At 41.1% G+C, this 25836-nt stretch overlaps 2 protein-coding genes across 3 annotated transcripts in view; one reads left to right on the top strand and one right to left on the bottom strand.

The window, feature by feature from the left end:
- klhdc2 (kelch domain containing 2) overlaps positions 1 to 5080 on the top strand; it is a 10223-nt gene extending 5143 nt beyond the window's left edge. For both annotated transcript variants that reach the window (XM_063183623.1, XM_063183622.1), the window contains exons 13-14: positions 776 to 828; positions 3565 to 5080. In XM_063183623.1, coding sequence (XP_063039693.1) covers positions 776 to 828; positions 3565 to 3688 — 177 coding nt within the window. In that variant the 3' untranslated portion in view covers positions 3689 to 5080. The remainder of the gene's footprint in view (positions 1 to 775; positions 829 to 3564) is intronic.
- Positions 5064 to 25836, bottom strand: LOC134434942 (ribosome quality control complex subunit NEMF-like). The gene is made up of 33 exons (XM_063183624.1): positions 25689 to 25836; positions 25360 to 25428; positions 25133 to 25235; positions 24897 to 25022; positions 24264 to 24412; positions 23826 to 23893; positions 23290 to 23379; positions 22869 to 22942; positions 22705 to 22775; positions 22474 to 22549; positions 21750 to 21890; positions 20804 to 21012; positions 20290 to 20481; positions 18995 to 19058; positions 18770 to 18858; positions 18117 to 18220; positions 17806 to 17868; positions 16251 to 16363; positions 11852 to 11909; positions 11653 to 11711; positions 11237 to 11357; positions 10495 to 10834; positions 10276 to 10318; positions 9785 to 9834; positions 9364 to 9470; positions 9278 to 9309; positions 8290 to 8367; positions 7243 to 7440; positions 6973 to 7011; positions 6568 to 6674; positions 6241 to 6284; positions 6059 to 6138; positions 5064 to 5496 (listed from the first exon to the last, which is right to left on the bottom strand). The coding sequence occupies exons 1-33, from the start codon at positions 25745 to 25747 to the stop codon at positions 5419 to 5421; spliced, it is 3294 nt and encodes a 1097-aa protein (XP_063039694.1). The 5' UTR covers positions 25748 to 25836; the 3' UTR covers positions 5064 to 5418.

Genomic DNA, 25836 nt, shown 5'->3' with positions numbered 1-25836 from the left:
TCTAAAAGGCTTTCTACAACATTGCCAGATGGAAGAACATCCCAAATGCTTGCAGTCACTGCTTCTCTATACCTATAATCCTGGGAGAGAGCAGTGAGTACAACACTGATTGTATTTACTATCACTATTACTACAGCCGCAGAAAAAAATTGAGAGACAGCTTCGAAATGTTCACTATGAAATGCTTTTCTGATTTTGCTAGTAAAATCAGAAAACCTGAAAATTTCAAAGTGGTCACTCCATTTTTTTTTCCATAGCTGTATGTCTCACTCATCTCTTAACTGGAACCCTTGGACCTGAAAAATCCATAAAATACATTCTACAAGATTGCAAGATTTCAGATTTCCCTATTTCTTTTACATTTCTTATGTACTGTAAATGTTTTCAATCACTGGTTACCATTATATAATACCATAACTAACATTTAGAGGCTTACAAGGCTTTTGATGAGAACCTGTTCTTGTCAAGCGAAGGTCACAAATTCGTAATTTTAAGGGAAAGCCGTTAATGATGAGTTTTTCCTGCAGTTAATCCCTCCATTATTCTATTCTATTATTCCATTATATCTAGCACTACCTTTCCCTCAGTATGAACTCTAGGGTTGTGTTGAATGCAGAGTTTGAGATGAATTACCCAGGAAATAAATAATTGAATGGACTACAAGCAGTCGGACTGTCAAACAGACTCGTCTTACTGTTGTCTTGAATGTACGTCTGTGCCCTGACTGAATTGACTGGGCAATAATACCCCCTTGATGATCTCATTATTTCAACAGGCCCACAGCAATGAGCTGCTGGTGTTCAATGTCCAGCCCAAGTCATTGTCCAGGTGAGTCAGTTTATTGATCTATTTTATTTTTGTGTTGTTGTTGTCGACTGCCCTGGGGAGTATTCCAAGGACCTGGCTCAGTAGTACACCAGGTTACGTTCACTTTGAGACTGTGGTAAATTGTCTAATAGAAGAGCCTCATTTTCTCTAGAGATGCACAGGATCCAAGATCCGGTTCCAGATCCGGCAGGATAATAGGGTTTTTCACAGGATCCGGTTCCAGGATCCCCGATCCGGTAGCCGAGGCTTTTCAGTCAAAATAGTTTGAGACAACGTGATAAAAAGGGCCCCCGTGCTTGAGTAGGCTATGTGTTCCAACCCTTTCGTAGGATCCGGTATCCGGTTCCGGATCCGGCAGGATCTTAAGCAGTGGATCCGGTATCCGTCAGGATCCTAAAAATCAGGATCCGGTACATCTCTAATTTTCTCAACTATATGTGGGCCGCTACTGTATCTATTAGCAGGTTTACAACTAACTTTTTATTAACTTGACTGGGTTTATCACTTAACCAGATTATTGGAATACCCCCTGGTGATATTAGTGAACTAGGATAATGAAGACTGCAGGTTTTCTAGTTGATGAAAGTGAAAAGTGAAAGCCCATTGGGAAACTCCAACTCCCATTGTCATTGTGACACAGCACTCTGCACACTGCACACAACGAAATTGCATTTATGCCTCACCCATGCAAGGGGGCAGCCCTCAGACTTACCACTCCTGAAGGTTAACTTAACCTGGTTTACTAGTGAGTCAGGTTTTTGGAATACTCCCCTGGTCTCCTGCCATTCCTCTGTATTAAATAAGTGGTTGTGAGTTTGTGCATAATGCATGTGATTAAACCACTGCGATGCCTTGGGTCAATACTGTGTATAACTGCAGTGCTTGCCCTGCCTGCGGTCAGGCCTATTGTGTTTAATGGCAGGTAGGTCTTTGTGCCGCCACTAATGCCAAGAACATGTCCATCATTCACTGGATTCGCTTCATCGAGCCTGCGATATGCTGACTATCGCTTCTTCCCTTTCAGTCATTCGCATATTCAAAGGGATCCGTTGACATGTACTTACTCACTGTACAATGAAATGTCAGTGTCCATGCGCCAGTTTCACATTGAGACCAGATCTGTTTTAAATATTCAAAACCGGAATGATATCAGCCCTCATTCCTTCATGCATCTGCCTCTACTGGCCTCAGTCCATGGTTCCGTTTTGTTTCAACTTCTCCTCCTCCTCCTCGGCTATTTGTTTCTCCTTCCTATCATTGGCAAAGCTGGTTATCAGCTCCCCCCCCCCACACACACACCTGTCTGGCAATGTAGCCTTACCTCACGCTTTCCAACTGTCACCCAACCCCAAGCCCTGCTTCTCCACTCTGTACCAGCTCAATGAGGGCAATAAGATCGAGTAACGCTGGGTCTCGGAGGGCAACTCTGGGCATTCAGGGAACCATATCTTACATCTTACAGTTTCCCCCACGGCTCCTCTTCCGTTTAATCACGCTCTTGGCGTGTCGATGAGCAGTAATAGCGAAGATAATTTGACACACAGTTGTTATAAATTAGCTACTAACATCAATTCTCGGCTATTAGAGTGGAAAGCCTCTATTGTAATTACACACAATACAATGAGATTTCTCAATTACTCCTCATGGTCTCCCCCAATATAGTAACACAAGGTGGGCAATAAATGTTTTTGTTGTGTGTGATTTTACATCCTATTAAGTATGATTCAGTAATCAATCTAATGTTCTTCCTACAGTCTGTCAGAGCATGTAATAAGCATAATGTGATCTAGAACAGTGTGTGTTTCTCAACCTTTTTTAGGAGAGGCACCCTTTCAATTCATGAAAAATGTCAAGGCACCCCAAACCAACGAGCCATAAAATGGCATCGCATGCGATACGACACAAGCTTAGAAAAGTAACACATTTGGAGACGTCACACGACCTACGTTCGAAGTTGCAGCTGACTGGGGCGACCTATATTTACTTTATTTTATAATTGTGCGTAAATGGCAGATGAAAGATTCCACTGACTAACATTACCTTATCAATTTAGACAAATATGTATTTATATTACATAATCTATTTATAAGCCACGTTTCCGCGGCACCCCTGAGGGGGGTCTGCGGCACCCCAGGGTGCCCCGGCACCCCTGTTGAGAAACACTGATCTAGAATATATTATGCACCCAGTACTAGACTAAGCTTGTAAAGCAAGGCGAATAACACACACACTCGTTTCCATCATAACTCTATACTTGTGTATGTGCTGTTACACTAGCCTGGTTCCACTCATAAGTCTTGTGATGCACAACATTTTGCCTTCAAGTTGTTTTTCTATATATTAATAGTTTATCTGGTACAACTGTAATCCACATTTGAAATGATCTCGCAGGCCAAACAAAATAACTTTGCGAGCTAGGTTTGGCTCCCGTGCCTGAGTTTGACATCCCCGTTCTATATCATATGATGAGAGCATGGAGGCGGTAATATATATGGTGTATCCACAAGACTAAGATTGTAATAAACGCGGCTATTTTATATAAGTGATACTCAACCTTTTTTTTTGAGCCAACGCCCCCTCGTCCTCAACATAAATGCCCCTCATTTGCAACAGAGCTCCCCCCCATCAGCTGGCTCCCTATCTATGGCTCCCACACGCCCCCCCTGTAGAGAGCTCCTCTTGAAAACCACCAATCTGTATGATCTGATGACTTTTATATGATGTTGTGGTCCGCAGGTTGAGCATGGAGGCAGTGGTGCAGCATAGGGATCAGCTGGAGGGCGTGTTGGACTCTCTGCCTAAACACCTGCTGCACAGCGTCAAGCAGCGCATGAGCAGCGGAAACACCATGGGCTCCTAGACACGACACGGCCACACAAGACACCTGGATGTATGCCATTATGTACAGTATGTGTGTGTGTGTGTGTGTGTGAACATGTACGTGTTTGAGTACATCTAAGTGTTGGAGTGTCTATGTTGAGTGTTTTGTGTGATTGCACTGCCACTGTCTTACTGTATGTCTGGAGGCTGGAAATCACGACTTGTTTGGCCACCAGGGGTCCATTTCCCTGCTAAACCGTAGTCTGTAGAGTTTGGTGGTTGCAAATGCTATGTCTCGTTCCCAGGGCTCTAAATGATTTTTTTTTCATCACCAGCCAAAATGACAACTAGATGCTAGTCTTACTAGCCAAACACACACTCACTAATGGGTCAAGGGGGCTAGTAAGTTGGTCTTCTCTACCAGCCAAATTGAAATTTCACCAGCATTTGGCTGGTTGGCTGGTGTTCATTTAGAGCCCTGCTCATTACCCATCGGCAAGCCACTGTGGTGCTGTGGAAACACAGCCCAGGAAGGAGGCATTTGTCAGTAGGGATGTTTGGCAAGAAGGCAAGAGCAAGTCATTCCTCAAAATTTGGGTCCTTTTCCGCCGTTTTTTGTCAACTTGGGTTACGTCAGTTTTATATTGAACATTCATATGGAAAAGAATTAAAGCCTTATGTCACATGAGGACATTTGTATGTTTCAAAAGTGTTCTTTTTAAAATGGATCACAATTTAGTTTTAAATATTAGATGAATATCCAATATAAAATTGACTTTACTCCACCAGTGAGGACATGTTTGGAGAAATTACTTGCACCCAATGACTCCAGCTACACTTACATCAGAACAAAAATAAATCATAATAATAATACAAAAAAAAAAAAGTTGATGGAAATTGTGATCCCTGCCGCCTGTTAGTCTGCACTCGCCTTCTTTTGATTTAATGCAGAAAGCCAGTTGGTGTGAGGGTGTCTGCTGTCTTTCTGTTTTTGAATGCATAGGTAAATTGTGTACATATGTCAAAAATATATTTATATATTTTTTGTTGTTGTTCCTGTGGATTTTCTGTGCTGCGTGTATACATGCAAGATTGCTTAGAATTGCTTCTTTTTTTCTCTTTTTTTTGGGAGTGTTGCTTTGTATGCTGGTGTGCATTTTGCTCTTCTTTGTTTTATTCTTTTTCTGTTGTCAAGTTTAATCATGTAAGCTTTACTTGTTTTTGAACACTCATTGTCATGGCCAGAGTAATGTAAAAGTACAACATGATGTACTGTAGGAGATCAATATTGTTTCAGCACAATACAACTTCTGTCATCTGATTTGCACAACCTATTTTCAAAAACATTTTTTCGTTCACAAGTAAGGTGTTGATTTTAAGTTGTTTTAGTTTGTTTGAATGACGAAAAAAATAAATAAATGTAAAGATTTAATGTGGTATGTTTTCTTTTGCCTGAGCCGGCAGCAATAAAAATTTCAATCTTCACACACAAGGAAATAAGATGATGATCACAGAAAAATACATCTATTCGTTTCCTCACTCTGTGTTGATAATCACAGCTGTATCACCTAGTTTAGCTGGTGCAGCTTAAGTCCTAAATACAAGAAGTCCCCGACACCCCCATCCATTATCCTGAAAATGTCCACTCTCTCTGTAAGCTGCAGGACCAATCCACTCAGATAGCAAGGGTGATTGCTAGTACATGTGGGCTTTCCAAAGCTTGGCACTGTATGTACATGATGTGACTGAAATCCTCCTTTCCAGCTGTCTTCATTTCTTCTTGGCTGCCAGAATGTTGGGGGCAGAGACCTTCACCTTCCCAGGCATGTTTCTGGAAAGATCTGTGTCCTGGAAGAGGTGAGAAAAAAAAGAACACAAAACGGATTAAGAATTCAGGATAATGGGCAGCAGGTTATTTCCTCGTCCCTCTCAGCCTTTTTCTCTGAAAGGTCTCCAAAGTTTAAATCAATGAAAAAATACATCCTGCCCCCCAAAAAAGTCCATACCAAAAGAGTTCACACACACCAATATGTTGTGAGACTACCTTTAGCTTCGATTATGCTGCAAATTAAGCGTTGTATTTGTTACACACGGACTGGCCACCACAGAGTCCAGACCTAAAACTTGTTGGAGAAGGCTTTGCACAGCTTTCAACCCCTACCATATCATCACCAACACAAGATCTTGGTCAAAACGTACTATGCGACACTAGATGGCTGATGCTCTCAGCCTAATTATACTAACTACATGAAGGATAATAGACCTAAATAAATACCATATGGACCAAAATATCTGACATGTACATCTATGTTACATAAATGTACATATATTTACAAAATATACAGACACCAACACGCCTGGAATCAGGCACAGTGCTTGAAGACTACTAGCTTATTGTATGGTGTTTTACCTTCACACTGCGGAAGAGATCCTTCTCTCGAGTCGTGGCTTCCTTGGCACGCATGAAGCTGAGGACTGCCGTCCGTGCCGCTGTCAGACACAGACAGGTCAAAAGTCAACACCACATCAACATTAGCACGTCATGTCAGTCGTAATCAAACCTCGGGCCGATGTGAGCATGCAGGCACTTACCTTTACCCTTCTTCTGGGCTCCAGGAGTCAGCTTCACTTTATGTCTGTTGAAAAATGACCATTATTTACTACATTAGTTCAGTGGTCACATGGGTTTTATCATATTTTGTCATAATTTTATCAAAAAAGCAAGTAATGGACTAAAAAAAATCTGTGAAAGGAATGGCGCACGCGCACACACACAGGCCTGTTCAATTATAGCAGTTGGTAAATGAGCACAATTTGTCATAAAAAGTGGAGTGTTCCTGGGGAAAAAATATTCTCATAAAATATTAAGACTCTAGAGCGCTCAGTCTTCAGGTTCGCTGGATGATCTATGGCACGTACTTGTAGTTAGTGAGCGAGGTGTAAGGTGCACACACAGGCACAGCGAAGAGGAGCACGTCTTCAGAGTGGGGCTGACCAGTCAGTGAGGTTAGCAGGGTCTCCGCTTCCTATAGGAAAGAGAAAGGAGCGGGTTTTAGCAAGGAATGTTCACAATTTACAATATATACAATATCTTTTATTTGTCATTGTGACAAGCACAACGAAATTGTGCATTCCTTGTTGAAGCAAAAATAAATAAAAAATAAGTAAAAAATAAGAATAAAAATAAAATTAAAAAATGGAATAAAAAGAATGGTATGTATATAAAAACTATGCTTTTGATGCAAAATTCAGTTCTGTGATTCTGCCACATTATGTAAAGCTGACGATTTTCCTGTATCATTTGATTCGTTTTAATAGTCGTACCTCAGCTCCTGGGTTATCTTGGTCCGGATCATCTCCCTCCTATATTTAAGACAACAAGAAACATCAATAAATGACTGTAGTGCTGAAGCTCATCTGTGCATTGCTCATCTGTGCTCAGTCACCTTTTCAAACATTTACGATGACAACAATAACAAACTCAACATCATTACGCATGACAGTTTGTTTTGTGTGTGAATAAATACAATCAAACATGAACAAGTATCAATTAAATTACATGCCCAAGAAACATAAAACCACCATCATCATCACCTTGTCTTCTTGCTCTGGCCCCGCCCCATCGCCCTCAGCCTGGGCATCCTCATTGGCTGGCCGCTCTGGTCTCTTCACTTCCTGTGGGCGGGGCTTCGGGGGGGGCTTCTGAGGGCCCTTCTTCGTGGGCTCATCTTTGCCTTTCCCTTTCTTCCCCTTCTTTCCCTTCTCCTTCTCTTCCTTATTGGACCCTGCAGACTGGAGAACAGGAGGACACGTATTATTCATCACAAGTACATGAAAGTCTTTGTGCACAGTAATGCAAGTGCAGGTGTGAGGTAGGAAAACTTAATCAGAGAATGAATAATCAGAAAGCACTGCACACTGATCAATATTCACTTTTTCTTTGGAATGAAAACCTTTTCTGATTATTCATTCTTTTGACCCTTATTTATCTTTCATTTCTTTCATAAAGTTGTTCTACAGCATGAACAACCACCTGTTACACATGTTAGTTATTCATTTCTTGAAACTTATCCTAAAACAATGATTTTGATGTTTGTCTTCCTGCTAAGTGACAGTATTTTGTTGTTCAGTTAATATTATTTCTTGCCCTTTTCGTCCTTGTTGGAGTTTGCAGACTGAAGGACATGGAGGACGTGCACAGCCGGCCAACATAAACTTATCCCAAAACAATGAGTTTGTTGTTTGTCTTTCAGCTGAGTATGACAATATTGTGTTTGTTTCCATTTTTTTCTTTCATTTCTTATTTTTTCCTTTGTACCGTAGAACCAACTCATCTCGGCATATTCCGCTTCTTTTCAAAGCTTTTATTTGGTAAATATAACTATTTTCGCAGGACTCAATGATTGTTTGGTTTGATTTAAACACTGTTGTGTTTTTCCCCCTTGCCTACCTTAGCCATCTGTCTGACCCAATGCTACTTTTCAAATTCAAAACGCACCAAACTCAAACTCAAAGACAGTTGGCAATCTAATTACATGCATTGCCTCTCACTTTCACAAGTATGGTCTCCTGTCTCCAACCAAACCTTTTCTCCTTTAACATCTTTTCTTGGCAGTACTTTTACTTTTACCCCGTCCTCACCCCCAGTAGTTTCATCATCAGCTCTCGGTCCTCTTCGTCCTGGTCTTTGTACTTATCCTTGATCTTCTTCATCTTGTTCTGGGAGACACAAACCACATATATATGTGTATGAATATTTAAAAAATGTAACACTGACAAGACATTTTTTTTCAACAAAGCTGATGTTAATCACTTCTCCTTTAAATCAGACAGACAAGATCAAGACATGGCATCTTTAGGACAGGGCACATGGTGTAGTGGGGCTGGTAGTGCAGTAGGATCATGCAAGAATCACATGAGGTTGTTTTTGTTAAATTCCCACTGATCACACATTCATGTGTCATTCATGTAGTATATGGTGTGTGAGCAGCTTTCCCTCTGAATTATAATAAAATATGGTCTGAATCAAAAGGATAACCTACCTACACACAGTGTAGTATATGTCAGTCACCTTCAGAATCAAAAACAACCACTAGCCTTGTGTGAAATTCTTTGGCAGGCTACTGGCTGACTAAAGCAATAAATCATATACGTCGGCGCAATGTCAATCACTTGCAAAGCCGAAGCCATATTGAAAGAGGGAAAACATTTACATTAGTGCCTTTGAGGTGGAAAGCAACATTTTCTCTTTGTTTCCCCCTAAATCAATATGGCTGCTGCCTGATTCATAATGATGATAGTGTGCTAAATGCTCGGATGCACAACTTCAAAAAATCCCAGTGTTTTTTTTAACAAGAGGGTAACAAGAACGTCCTCCTTTCAGGTCCACAATGTATTGCTTTAGGCCAGCCACTAGGCTAGCCAACAATCTGATATCAAACAAGCCCAGTATTAAAAAGCATATCGTCGCTGTCAGGCAGAAACCTTGTATTTTTCTTTTTTGTCATTGTTATTTACGTATGAATTTAGAAATAACTATTTTATGGATAAATAATCACTTTCATCAAAGTTGGTCATTAACGAGGAAATGAGGACAGCAAAGATATACTAAGATACCTCTCCCACTCACCTTCTGTCCCCTCTTGAGAGGCTGCTGTGAGACTCCCCCGCCCTTGCCACCTCCACCTCCACCTCCTCCTCCTCCTCCTCCTCCACCTCCACCTCCTCCGCTCTGGCCTCCCCCCTCTGCCTCTCTACTGGGGGCCTCTGACTCCTCCTGCTCGTCACCATCATCCTGCTTCTGCTTCTTCTTCTTCATCTCCCTTTAAAAATGAAAAAGAGATGTCTTGTTTATAAATCCTCTCTGTTTTCTGTGACAATGATGGGCATCTCTTCACCTTTCCTCATCATCTCATTTTTTTTTACATTACATTACATTACACTTAGCAGACAATTTTATCCAAAGACACTTAAAAATAACCATGTTGCGTGTTAATAAAGCAGGTTGCTGTTCATGGATGAACTGTGAAACCATGTAGTGTTTTTCTAATAAAAAGACGTTATTGAAGTGAAAAAGAAGATGTGCATAGGTCTACTACAGTAATGAGAGGAGTTCGTTTCAGTCCCAAATTGTTACCTTTTCTGCTTTGCTGTCAAGTGTTTTCTGCCTTGACCATCAGCCTCTGCCTGTTTCAAATCATGATGAGAACAGTCAGAGAACAGTCTTTGTAAAAAAGGTCAGTCATGTCATTTTATGTACAGGACACATTTTAAAAAGAACACCTCTTTCTTAGCATTGGGAGTATGTACGTATTACTGCAATGTTATATTTGAAGAGCTCTTTTCCAAAACGCTATATCCACCATTTTTGAATTTTTTTTTCTTTCTTTTTTTCTTTTTTTTTTGCATTTTAATATTGGAATTGACTGTTAAGAGGTCCTATCATCTATGTGTGAATTCTTGCCATTCAAATGTTTTGAGAACATACTTTAAAACCTCTATAAAAATGCATTTTGCAATGCATTTCAATGGAATGCCCAATACAAAAATGTTAATTTCCCAACATTCTATAAAATGGATATACCGCATTTTGGAAAAGAGCTCTTCATTTCTGAAGGGGAACCTCACCTGGTGAGAGGCCTCCTGTTTAAATCCAGCAGCGTGAGCAACTCTAAATGGAAGGAAAAGACAAACATTTCAGCCTCAAAAACACCCAATTTAACACTTACATTTCAACATGACTGAAGAGTGAAGACATTTAACAAAATAAAACATAACCTCCTTGGCGGAGGCAATAACAAAGACATTTTCTTTGTTTTCATGGACAGTTTTGGGCAATCCCCCTACCTGTTGGAATGCAAGTGGGAGAGGGAAATGGACGTGTCGGGGAAAGCCATATCTGCCGCATCATCTTCACTCTTCACTTCCTGCTGCATCTTCTCCTCTTTTGATTGGTTTTGCTTCTTCTTATCAGGAACCATCTCCTCCGGCTCCTCAGGCACGGGTTCTAGATCTTTCCTCTCATCTTCTTCTTCTTCCTCATCGTCGTCATCATCATCCTCTTCCTCCTCGTCCCCTTCTGCTGCTGTTGTCTTTGGGTGCTCGGTGGTGTGGTTCTTGTCTGGCGGTGTGGATCCTTCCTCTCGGTTCTCCTCGTCTCCCTCGCCCTCGTTTCCGCTGTCCTCACCTGTGGTCACACCAAAACTACCCTGAAGAACAGCGCTGTGTGTGTGTGCGCGCGTACACCTGGTACACCAGGGAAAAAAGCCAGCTGATCACTGATGAGACTCAATAGCCCAGCCACGTCTCACCTAGACCTTGCGGTTAACCGGAGGGAGAACATTTGAACCGATTAACGTTGATCCGGTCGACAACCGGTTGAACGGCTACCGGTTAACACCCCTAATGTGTATGTGTTCATATGTGTGACAGTGAGAGAAAGGCTGCCAGACATCAAATAATCTTAAGAGTGTGTGTGTACGTATGTGTATGTGTGTGTGCGTGTGTGTGTGCGTGTGTGCGTGTGTGTGTGTGTGTGTGTGTATGTGTGTGTGTGTGTGTGTGCGTGTGTATGCGAAGACTATCGTACCAACAAGCTCCTCTCCCTCCTCCAGCAGTTCAGCAGCGCTCGCCGCCACATCCTCCATCTCCTCCTCAACAGTCTTCACCTTCCTCTCCCCCTTATGCCTAAACACACTGTCATCATCCACCTAGACACACACACACACACACACACACACACACACACACACACACACACACACACACACACACACACACACACACACACACACACACACACACACACTATCAATAACCATATGAGATGCAGTGAAAGCTAAATGCTTTAATCAACTATTTCTGAACAATTTGAATACATTCATTAATGCAAGTTTGAATTAATGACAGTATTAATGGGTGAATGCATGAATGCATGAATGAACACACTAATGAATGAATGAATGGGCGAATGAACGAATGAATGAACGAATGAATAGTATTTACCTTGAAAAGGAACCCAAAGCCCATTATCAGGTAAGAAGGGGGCAGAAAGTTTTTCTTTCCTACACAAAGACAACACAGTTTAGATACAGCTATACAATAATGTATGTCAGACATGTACGTAAATACATGTGATGTGCATTTTTTTTGCTAAATATAAAATATGGACAAATGTGTATTCCTGCCAGCGGGGGGTCCTGACCTCGGATCATGAAGCTTCCTGTGGTCAGGTACTCTCCAGTGGGCGCCGTCTTGGAGACCTGCAGGAGTGATCAGACAGACATACGGTAAGAACTCACTGGTGTTCATCCCTAACATGAAAACACAAGCCATTGACCATCTTTGCCCCCCTTCATTAACCCGTTTCAGCCTAAGCCCTTTTTGGGAAAAGGTGCCCTCTCCCTATTAAGACCTATATATCTCAGCTTCCGAAGCACATAAAAACATGTTATAAGTTGCATTTAAAAGCTAGCACCTTCGTTTTGCACTAGAATGTGTTAACCCATTGATGCCTGATGTTGCGTTACGCAACATTGGCCCTGGCGCCTGGAGCTGCATTACGCAACATTCAGGCTCATGAGATTTGAGAAAACTTTATTAAAAATCTCTGTTTGTCTGAGATGAAAGAACATATTCTAATGAAAGATGAGGGTTTTAGCGTTTACATGCAACTTTAGTGCATATTTTATGTGCTTCAGAAGCTGAGATATTTAGGTTTTTATAGACTGAGGGCAGCTTTTCCTCAAAAGGGCTCAGGCATTCAACACCCTTTTTTGCAGGTGCCTTAGGCATCAATGTGTTAATTCAGCTCTAACATACGCACATCTTTAATAAAACAGCACAAAACTCAAGGACCTAAATGCAGCGTGTATGTCGCTCCAGGACACAATGGGTTAAAGCACACTCAGCACACGTCTCCTTGCTGCTGTTGTATTGCTAGAGAGAGCAACACTAAGAGGACTTACATAGTTGAAACACATTCAAACACATACATGGCCACAAGGCTACGCATCCCTACGCTTCGGCCGCCACTATGCGTTGCGTAGCAAAACGCGTCCTCTCTTTTTTTAAATACAAGAAAGACAAAAGAACTCATTGTGGATTTTAGAACGGGGAGACACACCCATAAGAACATGGTCATACATGGGGGAGACATTGAGGTGGTGAAAAACTATAAATATTTGGGAACTGTAATAGATGACAAATTAACTTGGAGCTGTAACACTGATACTATTTACAAAAAGGGAATGCAGAGACTGACAGAGACTTGACAATTTAAAGTGGATAGGGATATGATGCGGGTTTTTTATCATTCTTTTGTTGAGAGCATGTTATGTTTCTGTTCTGTGGCCTGGTACTTCTCCCTGTCTGTTGTTAATAAAAAATAAGCTGCATAAGATAATCAACATGGCCAGTAAGATTGCTTGCCAGCCACTAAATAGCATGGCCATGACTGTTGAAGCAAGGGTGGTAAAGAAGGCAAATACCATATGTGAGGATCTCTCACACCCCTTACAGCAAGCATATGAGTTGTTGCCCTCAGGTAGGAGGTTTAGGATGCCTTCATTTAAGACAAACAGAGCCCGCCAATCATTTATACCTACTAGTATATCCATGCTAAATAAAGACAACTGTAACTTAGACTGAATAGCACATTGCACTTTGGTACTGAATACTGCACTTTACTGTGTTTATGTTGGGTTTTTTGTCAACCTGTCTTCTTGTCCTATAGAGGGAGGGGAGGGGGGGGGTTGTGTTTGTCTATTGTGTTCTTGTTTATTGTAATGTCTTTGTAATTGTATCAGATGCACTGAAAATGGCACAGAACAATTTTCCGAAAGGACAAATAAATAATCTATCCATCTCTCCATTTCTGATACTTTACGCGCATGATCACATGCATTGTCATTGGGGGTGAAATTTACGTCACTGTGTAGGATGTGGCAACATGCGTAAGACTTAAACAACGCACGTGTATGTATGTTAGGTCGCGCTGCTTGTGTTCCTTGTTACTATGCAAGGCTGCTGTATAGAGGCTGCATACAGAATGTGATCTGCCAGAGTAGTCCACACTCCCCTCTTTTCCCTCCAAATGATCGGCCAAGTGCCTCTGGAGACTTTGCTCCTTGGGGACGATCTGATAATAGCAACTTCCTGCCAGATCGCAGCAGATACTGCGGAGGGTACAGCAGGACGCAGCAAATTTTAAACTTTATATTTAAGATGATGCAGGCATTCTGCTACATCCTCTGCTTATAAAATGTATCCCACTGTGTTAAATACGTATATCACTTTCGGATGTCTGCACTGAACTCAGTTGCTTTCAATCTAATTGTGCATAATGTATGTATATACAGTCGTGTAAACTTTACATGTTAATAGTGTCAATAAAAATCACTCCATTCTGTATCACTCTATATCAAGTCAAGGTTACAAAATATAGCAATACCCTGGCAAACTACAGTGACTCCAATATGTATTTGATCCCTTGCTGATTTTGCCGGTTTGCCCACTAATAAAGACATGACCAGTCTATAAATTTATGATAATATGTATTCAAACATGGAGAGACAGAATATCAAAAAGAAATTCCAGAGAATAACTTAAAATAATATATTTTAATTTATTTGTATTTAATTTAGGCAAATAAGTATTTGACCCCTCTAGCAAAAGAAGATAAAGTGCTTTGTGGCAAAGTCCTAGTTGTCTAGCACTGAGGTCAGATGCTTATTTTAGTTGATGACAATGTTTGTGCATATAGTAGAAAATATTTTTGCCCATTTTTCTTTGCACATTATCTCTAAAACATGAATAGTTTGTGGCTGTAGCTTGGTAAATGGGAGGTTCAGTTCTCTCCATAGAATTACTATAGGGTTAATATTTGGAGACTGTCTAGGCCACTTCATGACTTTAATATGCTTCTTATTGAGCCACTCCTTCGTTGCTTTGACTGTATGTTGTGTATTATTGTCATGTTGGTAGATCCAAAAATGGCCCACCCTTCAGTGTAGTGGTGGAGGGAAGGACGTTTGCACTCAGGATTGCACATTACATGTCTCCCTCCATCCATTCATTGACGATGTTAAGTTGTTCTGTGCCTTGGCCAGACAAACACCCTCAAACCATAATGATACCACTTTCATGCATGATGGTGAGGAGGGTGTTCTTGGGATCATAGACAGCAGCACTCTTTCTCAAAACACATTGAATTGTGATAATGCCAAACAGCTTGATTTTGGTTTCATCTGACTACAGCACCTCCTTATCATATCCTAAACCAGTCTGATGTCCATTGGCAAACCTCAAGTGGGACTGCACAGGTTCCTTCTGAAGAGGTGCCATATGTGCAGTACAGGATTTTAAACCTCTGTGGCATTAAGTGCTACCAGTAGTTCTCAGTGATTTTGGTCCCTTATATCATTGCCTAGTTCATCCCGTACAGCTCTAGGGTGATTTCTTTCTGTTCTCATGATTATCAAATCCCTACAAAAGGTCAAATCTTGTATAGAACCCCAGACAGGCTGATGGATAGTCATTTTGTATTCCTCACATTTTGGAAGAAATGCATCAACAGCTGGGTCATTAATACTCAGTCTCTTTCTTGTGGCTTTGCAGCCCATTTAATCTTTGTTCAGGTCTAAAATCGTGTCCCTGATATCATTTGACCACTCTTTGGTCTTTCCCATGCTGGTGAGGTTGGAGTGTGACTGATTCAGCCGATTCAATGTGTCTTTTATGCATGTTAGTATGTACAGGTGTCTTTAATTCAGATGACAAGTTGATCGGAAGTGCCCATCTGGTCTGTGGGCCCGGAACTGTAATCAGTTCTCAGGGGATCAAATACTTATTTTGCTCGATGAAATGGAAATAAATTAATATATATTCTCTTCAGTTAATTTCTGGATTTTCTTTTTGATATCCTGTCTCTCCATATTAGAATACATATTATCATAACATTTATTGACTGATCATGTCTTTGTTAGTAGGCAAACCAACACAATTAGCAAGGGATCAAATACATATTGGACTCACTGTATGTATTACATTCTAGTAGAGAAACAAGAAGGATAACATGTTATAATAAGCAGTTATACGTTAACATGATGCACAATGGGCAAATCTAAATATGATCTATTCTTTTTTTTTTTAAAGGCTTCAGTAATTTCCAATATCCAATTTCCAACTCATCTTGTGCCTTGGTATCCCTCTACGTTTGAAATGGATCAAGCCTGTCACCAAAGAGCAACATCTCTACAGAGAACCAGTTCCAGGTAGCACTCCAGTTGGACTAAATTATCCAAGGCTACAGTAATGTAGAGCAGTGTTTCCCAACCTTTTTTGTCTCATGTACCCCCCAAGCCTTTTTGTTGTGCCACGAGTACCCCCTAACTTGTGTTTTACATCGCTTTTTCTATTCCAGTGTGACTATGCTCCATGCATTTGTTAAAATTACATTTTCCCAAGTACCCCAAGTGTGCTCGCGTACCCCTAGTGGTACACGTACCCCTGGTTGGGAAACACTGATACAGCACTGGCCAGCGGACAGACGACAACACAGTGTCCTGCTAATGCATTGAAACAAGTGTTGAGCGGCGCCTCACCTGATGATGATGGACCCACCAGGCGCTAGTGACCACCTTGGCATCCCAGGCGGCACTGTAGCACACGGCCATGGTACCCGCCTCCGTCAGCGTACGAGGGGGAATGGTCTCACCTGCATTACATAGAGAGAGAACACTTTTCACTGTGTTTTCTGTTTTGTGTAAATAACTACATATGAAGAGTTCAGATTCGATTCAAAAACCCCTAAGTGCATTTGAGAGGAGTTTACTAAAACAGCATGTACTGTATTTCTATACATTTCTTAAACTACAGAAATCAATCCATCTAAATTTGTTTGGATTTAACTTGCTGTACTTGATAATACCATTTGTCTTTTTGATTGTAATTGCTTAGTGAAAATGCTATTTTAAAATTCAATTTGCATTGGATTTTAGAGGGGGTTACATCTGAACTCTTCATGCATCAATATATAATATTAATATGTACTTAAACTGTAGGTCTACATACTAGAGATGTCCGATAATATCGGCCCACAGATATTATCGGCCCGATAATAGCATAAAATGTAATATCGGTCAATATCGGTATCGGATTTTTGACCTATCAAAACCGATATGATAATGCTTGAATTACTGTTCACTTTTCTCCTTAATTATTTTTCCATTTTGCACAGACGATGTTAATATTTGGAAAGCTTTGTTGCATTGGAGAATGCATCTAGTGGGGCATTACAATAAAATTAAGCATATTTTGTACCACAACAGCAGATTTGTAATGTTACCTAAAATTTGTTATGAGGAAAAATAAACCACATATATCGGCATCGGTATCGGCCGATATCGGAATCGAAAATTTAGAGTTAGATAATATCGGCATATCGAATATCGGCAAAAAAGCCAATATCGGACATCTCTACTACATACCTATTCCTAACTCTACCTCTAAGGTACAATGCAAGTACATAATGCTTCATGTTGTTACATACTTTCTTACACTGTACCTAACTAATAAAGTGTAACTTATATACTGTAGATATGGAAGTTCATGATGCTCATTTCACAAAGATCCTTATCAAATGCTACTATGCTGAACCTTGAGCTGACTAGCAGTGATTCTGGCTTCTCAGATGATCAACAACATACTGATAATCAGTTGATACAGATAATCAGATAAACATGTTGGACACTTTAGAGATTTTAACTGTCTGACACACGGATGTGTACATGCACACGCACACACAGCAGTGACGGAGAATACATTAAAGATGCGGTATATGGGATTTAGTGGCATCTTGTGGTAAGAGTAATAACTGCAACAAGCAAAATGCCTCTCTCTCTCAATGCTGAAGGGGCATTTATATGCGAAAAATGGTCTTCCCTGCCAGTATTTCAGAACACTCTGAACACTCTGACATTCTATTTCAAGCAGTGAACAGACTTCTGAAAAAAAGAATCCTCTCCACATTCTATTTCATTCCATTCTGTTCTAATTCAGTGCCTCATGCCCTAATCCAAATCCTCTGCAGCACCTTTAAAATACCATAACTGATTATGAGGGCCACTAGAGTAGTGGGCGTTGTGAAAGGCAGGGTACCTGAGGGATTCTTGATGACACAGCTGGTGGCTCCATGAAGGTCGGCATGGACATAGACGTCCCCTGAGGAGGACGAGAGGAAGTCGTTTTATTTTTATGTGTTACGCTCTGTCTCACGCCTCACCCCCGGGGAAGACAGACAACACTACACAGCCTCAAGGGGGACACAAAGGTTATGTCTCACACACAGACATAAAGACACAAATAACAAACAAACAAATTAGATCAGAGTAGACAGAGCAAGCATGCACGTGCACACATGCGTGCACACCCACGCACACACGCACACACACACAGAGTCATTTGTGTACCTGCTCTCAGGTAGCGTTTCACGATCATCTCGTTTTGCTGTTGGTCTCGGCCAGCTATGATGAGGTAATTCTCAGAGCTGATGAACCACAGGAACTTCTCAAACCTACAACACCACCATGAAGCACAGTCGGCCATCAGTACAGTATCTATTCATCAACTATTCACCTGAGGCATCTGTGAACACACTCATTCATCCAGGTCATGTTAATCAAAAGGATTATGCTGTAAGCAACTGAATTTGAGTTTTAAGAGCTGTCATCCAAAAGGCTTCCTCAGTTCTGGCAAATCAGGAGCAAGATTACTGACCTTGGGTGGTGCAGAGTAATAATAATAATAATAACTTTATTGGTATAGCATAAGATGTGTAGCTCAACGTGCTTCGACAGTTAGATTAAACACCATAAAATAAATAGGTTGATTAAGAAAAATACAAAAGTTAAGGTTAATGTATGCTGAGCAAAAGTTAAGGTTGATGTATGCTGAGTGGCTTGCACAGAAATTGGAAATAATGGAATAACATGGTCAGAAAATGGGATAAAATAAGAGAAAAAAATATCATCGCATAAAAATCACAAGAATCAGAAAATGTAGACTAAAAAACAGAATGGCATGCAATCATAAGAATCACAAAATGTGTCTGATGATATCTTACCAATACACCTTCCTGGCCTTCTGAATATTGGTAACGGTTTGCACCTCCTTCAGCGTCTGCTTTGTCTTTTTCTCAGCAGACTTAAAAGCCTAAATAGAAAAGAAAAACACAAGTATATTACATATAAGGTTGAGAACTGTGAATTTGCATTGCCTGTTTTTTTTTTTTTTAAAACAACAAAATGGTGGAGAGCCCATAATTCTTTTAAAGAACAAACTGTGTCACCTTCTGTGCAGCCTCAACTGTTTTCTGCTCCTTCTTTGCTGCACTGCGCTTGTGGTCGTAATACCTGGGGAGACATTTTCAAAAGTTGCGGCATCATTAGAAAAAAAAAGTACTAAGAAGAGCAGAGCAGCAATGAATGACGCACAAGAAAAAAAATTAGCGAGAAGCCATGTTGCTGAAGGTTTTTGCAAACACAAGGCAGAACAAATTTTCAGCAGCAAGTTTTTTGCACTGACAGGACAGGGCCGGTAGTTTTTTTCAGCCTCTCCAGCAAAATGCTGATGAGCACATCCAGGGAATGAGCACCTTCAGAAAACATTAGGCTACCGGTGTTTTAACATATATGATGGGCCAGTTGTGCTTTCTTTAGCTAGGGCAGCAGAGAGGAAACAAGAAATGGTTGGGAGAGAGAGAAAGACCGAGTAGGGTTGGGAATGGCCTGCGTCGGATTTGAACCTAGCTCCCGATGGGCGATGCGATCACACTGTATTTGATATGGAATATTAGTGCAGTGCGCCACTGTGCCCCCACCCCACATGAAACACAATGTTGATGCTGGAAATGTGACCTTAGCATATTATGCAAGCAGCAAAGTACGCATTAATGTCCAAGGGTGCTGTGACCCACAGCACTAATGCACTACACCACCATGTGTCTGCAAACTGACCATGGGGACCCCGGTTTGAATCCAGCCTGGGTATTCATTTCTCTTCCCCATCTCTCTCTCTCTCTCTCACACACACACACTCATTTTCCATCATGGACACAATGTCTCATCAATAATAAAAAAAATCCCAGTGCCCTTGGCCAATCTGTGGCAGCTGTAACCTAATGGTTAGGATGGTCCTGGTATAAGAGAGGGTTATAGGTTTGCATTCCATATTATCCATAACTGAAGTGCCCCTGAGCAAGGCTTCTAACCTCGCATTGCTTCAGAGACTGTGAACGATTCCCTATTTCTACAGTAAATAATTGTAAAAGCAGGAGGGTCAATGACGTGACACCACTTTTTTGTGTTCCTTTGAATTTCTGTAATAGAAAAGGCTCAAAATTGACAAAAGTTTCTTGCTTGAATACATTATGTTGTTGAAGACCAAGAACAATTCATTTTACTTTTATGAATTCTGAGAGAATACTGGAAATATAATGGTGACAATGTCAATGTGATAGGTACCCTGATGAAAACTTTGAACCAAATATTACAACATGTCCAAAACAGGAGAAATTGCCAACTCTGGGTTGGTCAGGCTAAACCACGCGACATCTAGTGTTACATATCTATGCTCTTTACTCACTTCTTAGCGTTGGCGTAGGCGGACAGGCTGAGGTCCACGTCCACCAGCATGGGTTTGTTCTTCTGCAGCTTGCCTCTCTGCTCCTTCTCCTTCTTCTTGTTCTTCTTATTCTTCTTCTGCGGTTCCTGCATCTCCACCACCTCCTCCACCTCCTCCTCTTGCTCCTCATCATCAGAACCAATGTAGGGGTTCCTGTAAAAAGGCACGCACGCACACGACACGCACACACGCACTTTATTTCTTCTGAACTGTTTATATGCTGGTGTACACAGTATTCCCCCACACTCTGTATTTGGCATGCATGTCCCCTTTGTAAGTCGCTTTGGATAAAAGTATCTGCGTAATTCAATTTACCGTAATGTAATGTAATGTAATGTATTGTATACAAATGTTGTACATTCAATATGTTACACACCCATCATGTCCTCTTGTGATCCATAACTATCTTCAGGGGAATCACACAGTATGCTTTAAAAAAAAACTTGTTGTAAAAAAGTGTTGTACTACTACGTACTTGAGCAGCATGGTGATGTGATTGGTCTGCAGCTTGAGTTCCTTGATGGCGCAGGCCACGGGGTCTCCGGCCGTCTGCGCCTCCTTAACGATGAGGCCGATCTCAGCCCAGTCCACCTGGTTGGCCAGGGCGCTGCGCACTACCTGCAGGGCACGCTCCACCATGGGCAGGTTCATCTCCACCAGCTCCCCCTTCAGGCGGTCCACCTCCTACAGTGCACACACAGCCACAGGCCACAGCACAGATACGCACACAATCACACACCAGAGTGCAACACATGGCACGGCACAAAAACGCACAGCACAGCACAGCACAGCACAGCACAGCACAGCACAGCACAGCAGAGCACAGAACAACAATTGGTGAAAAACAATATGGACACTGCTTATGTACCGGTAATAAATCAACAGGTTGCATGCACGTACTGTAGATGCACACATATAACAAGCACATCACACAGTGATGGTTGCTGATAAACACATCCTGAATCCTTAATAGTCAAAAAGCAAGAGGTAGGGGTGGGCGATATGGCAAAAAATGTCATATCAGGATTTTTTAACATAAAATCTCGATTCCAATTTTTTAATCACAATCTTCCATAGAAAAAAACAAAACAAAAACAGGCATTTCATATACTTGCTATCTGTAATTAGCAATTAATTAAATGTAAACACACTGATGACACACAAAAGTGCACATTTGAAATACAATAATGTAAAGAATAAAAGTTCAGACAACAACACTAAGTAAGTAGACATCATCACTCTGATACTGATAATAAACATCCTCACTGCAAGACGATATCTCCAATTTGGCAGATTCGACACGATCTTGTACTTGATTTCACGATTCAATACTGTCACATCGCCCACCCCTAGCAAGAGGCCATGCATCACTTAGCAGAAGCCAACAAGTTGACTGTAGTAAGGTCCATAGGGCTCTTTACCTGAGCCTGATGTAGAGCTTCCAGACGTGATTCGTGGTCCTTTTTCACGTTCTCCAGTTTCTTCATGGCCTGTTTCTCTTGCTGCAGGGCTTTCAGATCTATCTTCTGACTCTCCATCTTTGAGAAGAACTCATCAACCGCCTGTCAAAACAAGTGGCAGCAGTTATGTTGTTTGTTTAGTTTGTAAGATGAAGAAGGCAGAGAATGATCACACATCAGTGGCACCGGTGCTGGACAAAATAAAGTAACTGAAGTAAATGATAGATGTCCGCAACACTGTTAAAGGGGTATGCCACTATTTTGGGGCTTAATACAGTTAAAATCGTTGGCCAGGGTTTACAAAGGTGGTAAAGTGTCTTATTTTTCATGTAAGCCGTTGTCTTGCTCTAAGACAAGATAAAAGAGGGAGCATGTCGCTAAGCTAGTGAAAGTCAATGCATCCGTTCACGGATCCATTGACTTTCACTAGCTTAGCGACATATTCCCTCTTTTAACTTGTCTTACAGCAAGACAACGCTTAACATGAAAAATAAGACACTTATCCACCTTTATAAACCCCAGACAACGATTTTAACTGTATTAAGCCCCAAAATAGTGGCATACCCCTTTAATGCTCCCAGTTGTTTATTGGCACGACGTTTCGGACCTTAGTCCTTTTTCAAGTGCATTTACTTAGTTTGTAAGATGCAAAGATCTTCAATAGTAAGGGGAAAACATAACTCACCTTATCAAAAGTTTCAAATTCAACATGGGGATTTTTGGCATTTTGGGCAAACAGGAAAGGGTGGAATTCATCATACCTGATGAAAAGACAGATTGCGAATTGCGATTATGAATAAATATCATTGATAAGCTCCTTATATCAGTGAAACAAAACATATTATTATTTACTAGTTAGTTAGTACATCGAAATACCAATGAAATAAAATTCAAAGAATTCGCAAGATATTCATACGTCAGCAGTTCTTCGGCTGGCTTATCTGGACCTAAACTTGGTTTCTTCTCGCATTTCTGAATAATGTAGCCCTGTTGTGGGAAAACAAAAGAAACGACAACATTTTATATTTGTTCAAACCGTAAGAACAGTACTTGAAGGGTAATCTCTTCACTTGTTCTCACCTTTCCACTGAAGGTGGACGTTCGCTCCATGTACTCCTCTGCCATCTTTAGAGCCTCCAGGATCTTTGGGGCATCTATAAGAGATCAAAATCTAGATGACCAAAACAAGTATCTCGCAAAGTACTCTGCATCAGGGGTGGGGAACCTTTTTCATTTGAAGGGCCACTTTAAATTCATCCGAGGGCCGGACTTTGAGCACAAACCGCAAACGGCCCTTGAGACATAGGTTCCCCACCCCTGCTGTACCTAAACACTTTAAAGGAGACGAGTTCCTTTCTGTATGGAGCAACATGACAAAATCAAAATGCTGTGCGATAACAAAAACAATCACCAAATTCTTTGCAGCAATTCAGTTCAGATAACTGCTGTCTGCATCCATTGCTCCATGAGCAGTCTGCATGTGGCAGGCGTGCTAATTTACCTCGTGAAGCATCAAACTGGTTGTCCAGCTTCATCAGGCCCTGCAGTCCCACCTCCATTAGACAATGCTCAATCAAGGTCGCTCCATAAGCTGCAGACACACAATACACAGACTCAGAGTATTCCACACATATGAACATACCACACACACACACACACACACACACACACACACACACACACACACACACACACACACACACACACACACACACACACACACACACACACGGGTCTAAATTTGTTTGTTTTTTAATCACCAGCCAAAATGGCTAATAGATGTTAATATTACTAGACAAACATAAACACACTCATTTTCTACCAGCCAAACTGAATTTTCACCAGCATTAGGCCGATTGCCTGGTGTTTATTTAGAGCTTTGCACATCTTGTATCTCGTACTGTATCTGACTGTTTCACATTGTGTAGCATAACCATAGTATAAATAAACACATCATGGCATGATGCTAAAAAATAATTAACAGAAAAGGCTGGCAAAAAATGGCATCAGTGATATAATGTTACATGTTTCACTTACGAAGGTGAGGATTCAGCACTCTTTTCACCTGGTCACCACTTGGAGCTTGGGAGAGGAGTTCTGTCAGCCTGTGATGATGGGATAAACATTCTGCATTCACACAACAGCCTCAAAAGACCATTTCCCCTGAGTAGAGCTAATGACGTGAACAAAATATGTCTGTCAAGATTCTCATTCATCAAGGCGCAAAAAGACGTTTTTAGAAAGCTCCAAATAAAATACTTTCATATACAGTATGTCTATAGGTTTAATCGCCTACAAGTAAGCTGAAATGGACATGGGGTAAGTTGCTAGATATGTGGGATATCAAAATGAGGTCTGGAGTAAAACAAAAAAACATGCTTTGGAACCACTGCTGTAAGGCAAAACCACATGGCATGGCATGATTGGCCACAAATGTGGAACGACAAAAGAGACCTCCGTTAGGCCATACTGTACCTCTCCAGGCTAATGAGAGGCTCAGGGGGCCTAGCAGCCTCCACTGGGTACCTCTCCCTCACAGCGATCTTCACATCCTCTGCCTCATCCGTGCGGAAACGCAGCAGGTTCAGTATGTTGTACTCGTAGTCGGCCAGGACGATGTTACCCTGAGTACAGACGTTGATCGTAAATAGCAGGGTTTGGAGTGGGTTTGAAGTCCAGGTTCTAACTGTTAAATGCTGTGTGCATTGTTCGTATAACAGTACTTTGATGCGACAGCTGTTGCTGTGTTTGGGTGTGCGTCCAATAAAAGTCATCAGAGAGCATAGAAAAGCCCTATCTTGCATGTTCTCTTACAAAAAGGTTGAATGCACCATGTCCAGACTAAACATATCAGTAAAGAGAATAAACAAGAGAGTGTTGCCTTTTCTACTGTATCTACTGCTGCATGCATGCCATGTATATGTCATGTCATACTGAACATACAGCACAAACGGTGTGTAATGTTGGTATGGATGCAGAGAAGAATATGGTGATAACTTACTAATTTAAACCATGCAGAAAGATAACTGAAGTGATAAATATTGATGTATAAACACAGGTAAGGTTGAAATAAGTGTTCTGCACCATTGCAATGCAAATGTCTCCTACCCTGTCATAGAGCTCCACAATGAGATGGTATGCAGCCTCGTCTGATCCAAACTGGATGTCCACGATTCTGTCAACACCCAACTGCTTGACTGACACTAACCTTCGGGATTTCAAGTGTTTGCGGCACTAGAAAATACATTTAAAGGGCAAAGACAAATGTTAATGGCTGGAGATCTACATTTGGCAATCTCAAATGTCATGAGGACTGGATGTTTGCATTAATTTCATGTTCTTACTTTCATGGCAAAGCCGGATGGCATTGTATTTTTAGGCCATTCAAATTCTGTTGAATGGATACGGATGCCCGATTCAATAAGTATCACAGCTTTGGTGTCAGGTCTGAAACACACAAATGGAAACACAATGATCCACAACTTCCATAGGCGTTCAAGACGATGCCAATTGTCAAAACAATTACTCTCTTTGATTTATTTGTGGGTGGATAATTAACAACTTCACTTACTTCTGGAGTCGAATGAGATATGTCTTGTTGTCGATGTCATAGACATTGTACACTCTCATTCCAATGTAGCTAGTAAGGCAGAGGCAGAGGCAGAGGCAACAGTAATGTCAGACATCAGACGTAACGTAAACATATGGAATACATTGAACATTGCTTTCAGGAATTATCTCAATAATACTGATTATATCGCAATACAAAATGAAGGTACCATGCTTATAGTTCAAAATGGACCAAAGTTCCAGACTAGCATTACTTCACTGAATCAAGTAAATGATGGAAGGTGTCACTCCACATCTGCAACGCAAAAACAACAGCAACAGTGCACTTACTTTGCATTGATTTCGGCAATGACTGCCCTAATATCCACTGTATTGAATCTGGTTTTCATCTTCACGGGCTTTCATAAATCCCTTCTGAAAATCACACTTACAGACTGAACTGCAGGTTGTGTCTACATACTTTTGCACATTTGCTTCA

The sequence above is a fragment of the Engraulis encrasicolus genome, chromosome 19 (assembly GCF_034702125.1).
Source record: "Engraulis encrasicolus isolate BLACKSEA-1 chromosome 19, IST_EnEncr_1.0, whole genome shotgun sequence".
Lineage (NCBI taxonomy): Eukaryota > Metazoa > Chordata > Actinopteri > Clupeiformes > Engraulidae > Engraulis > Engraulis encrasicolus.
The sequence above is the reverse complement of the archived record's forward strand: the minus strand, read 5'-3'. Positions and strand labels throughout refer to the sequence as shown.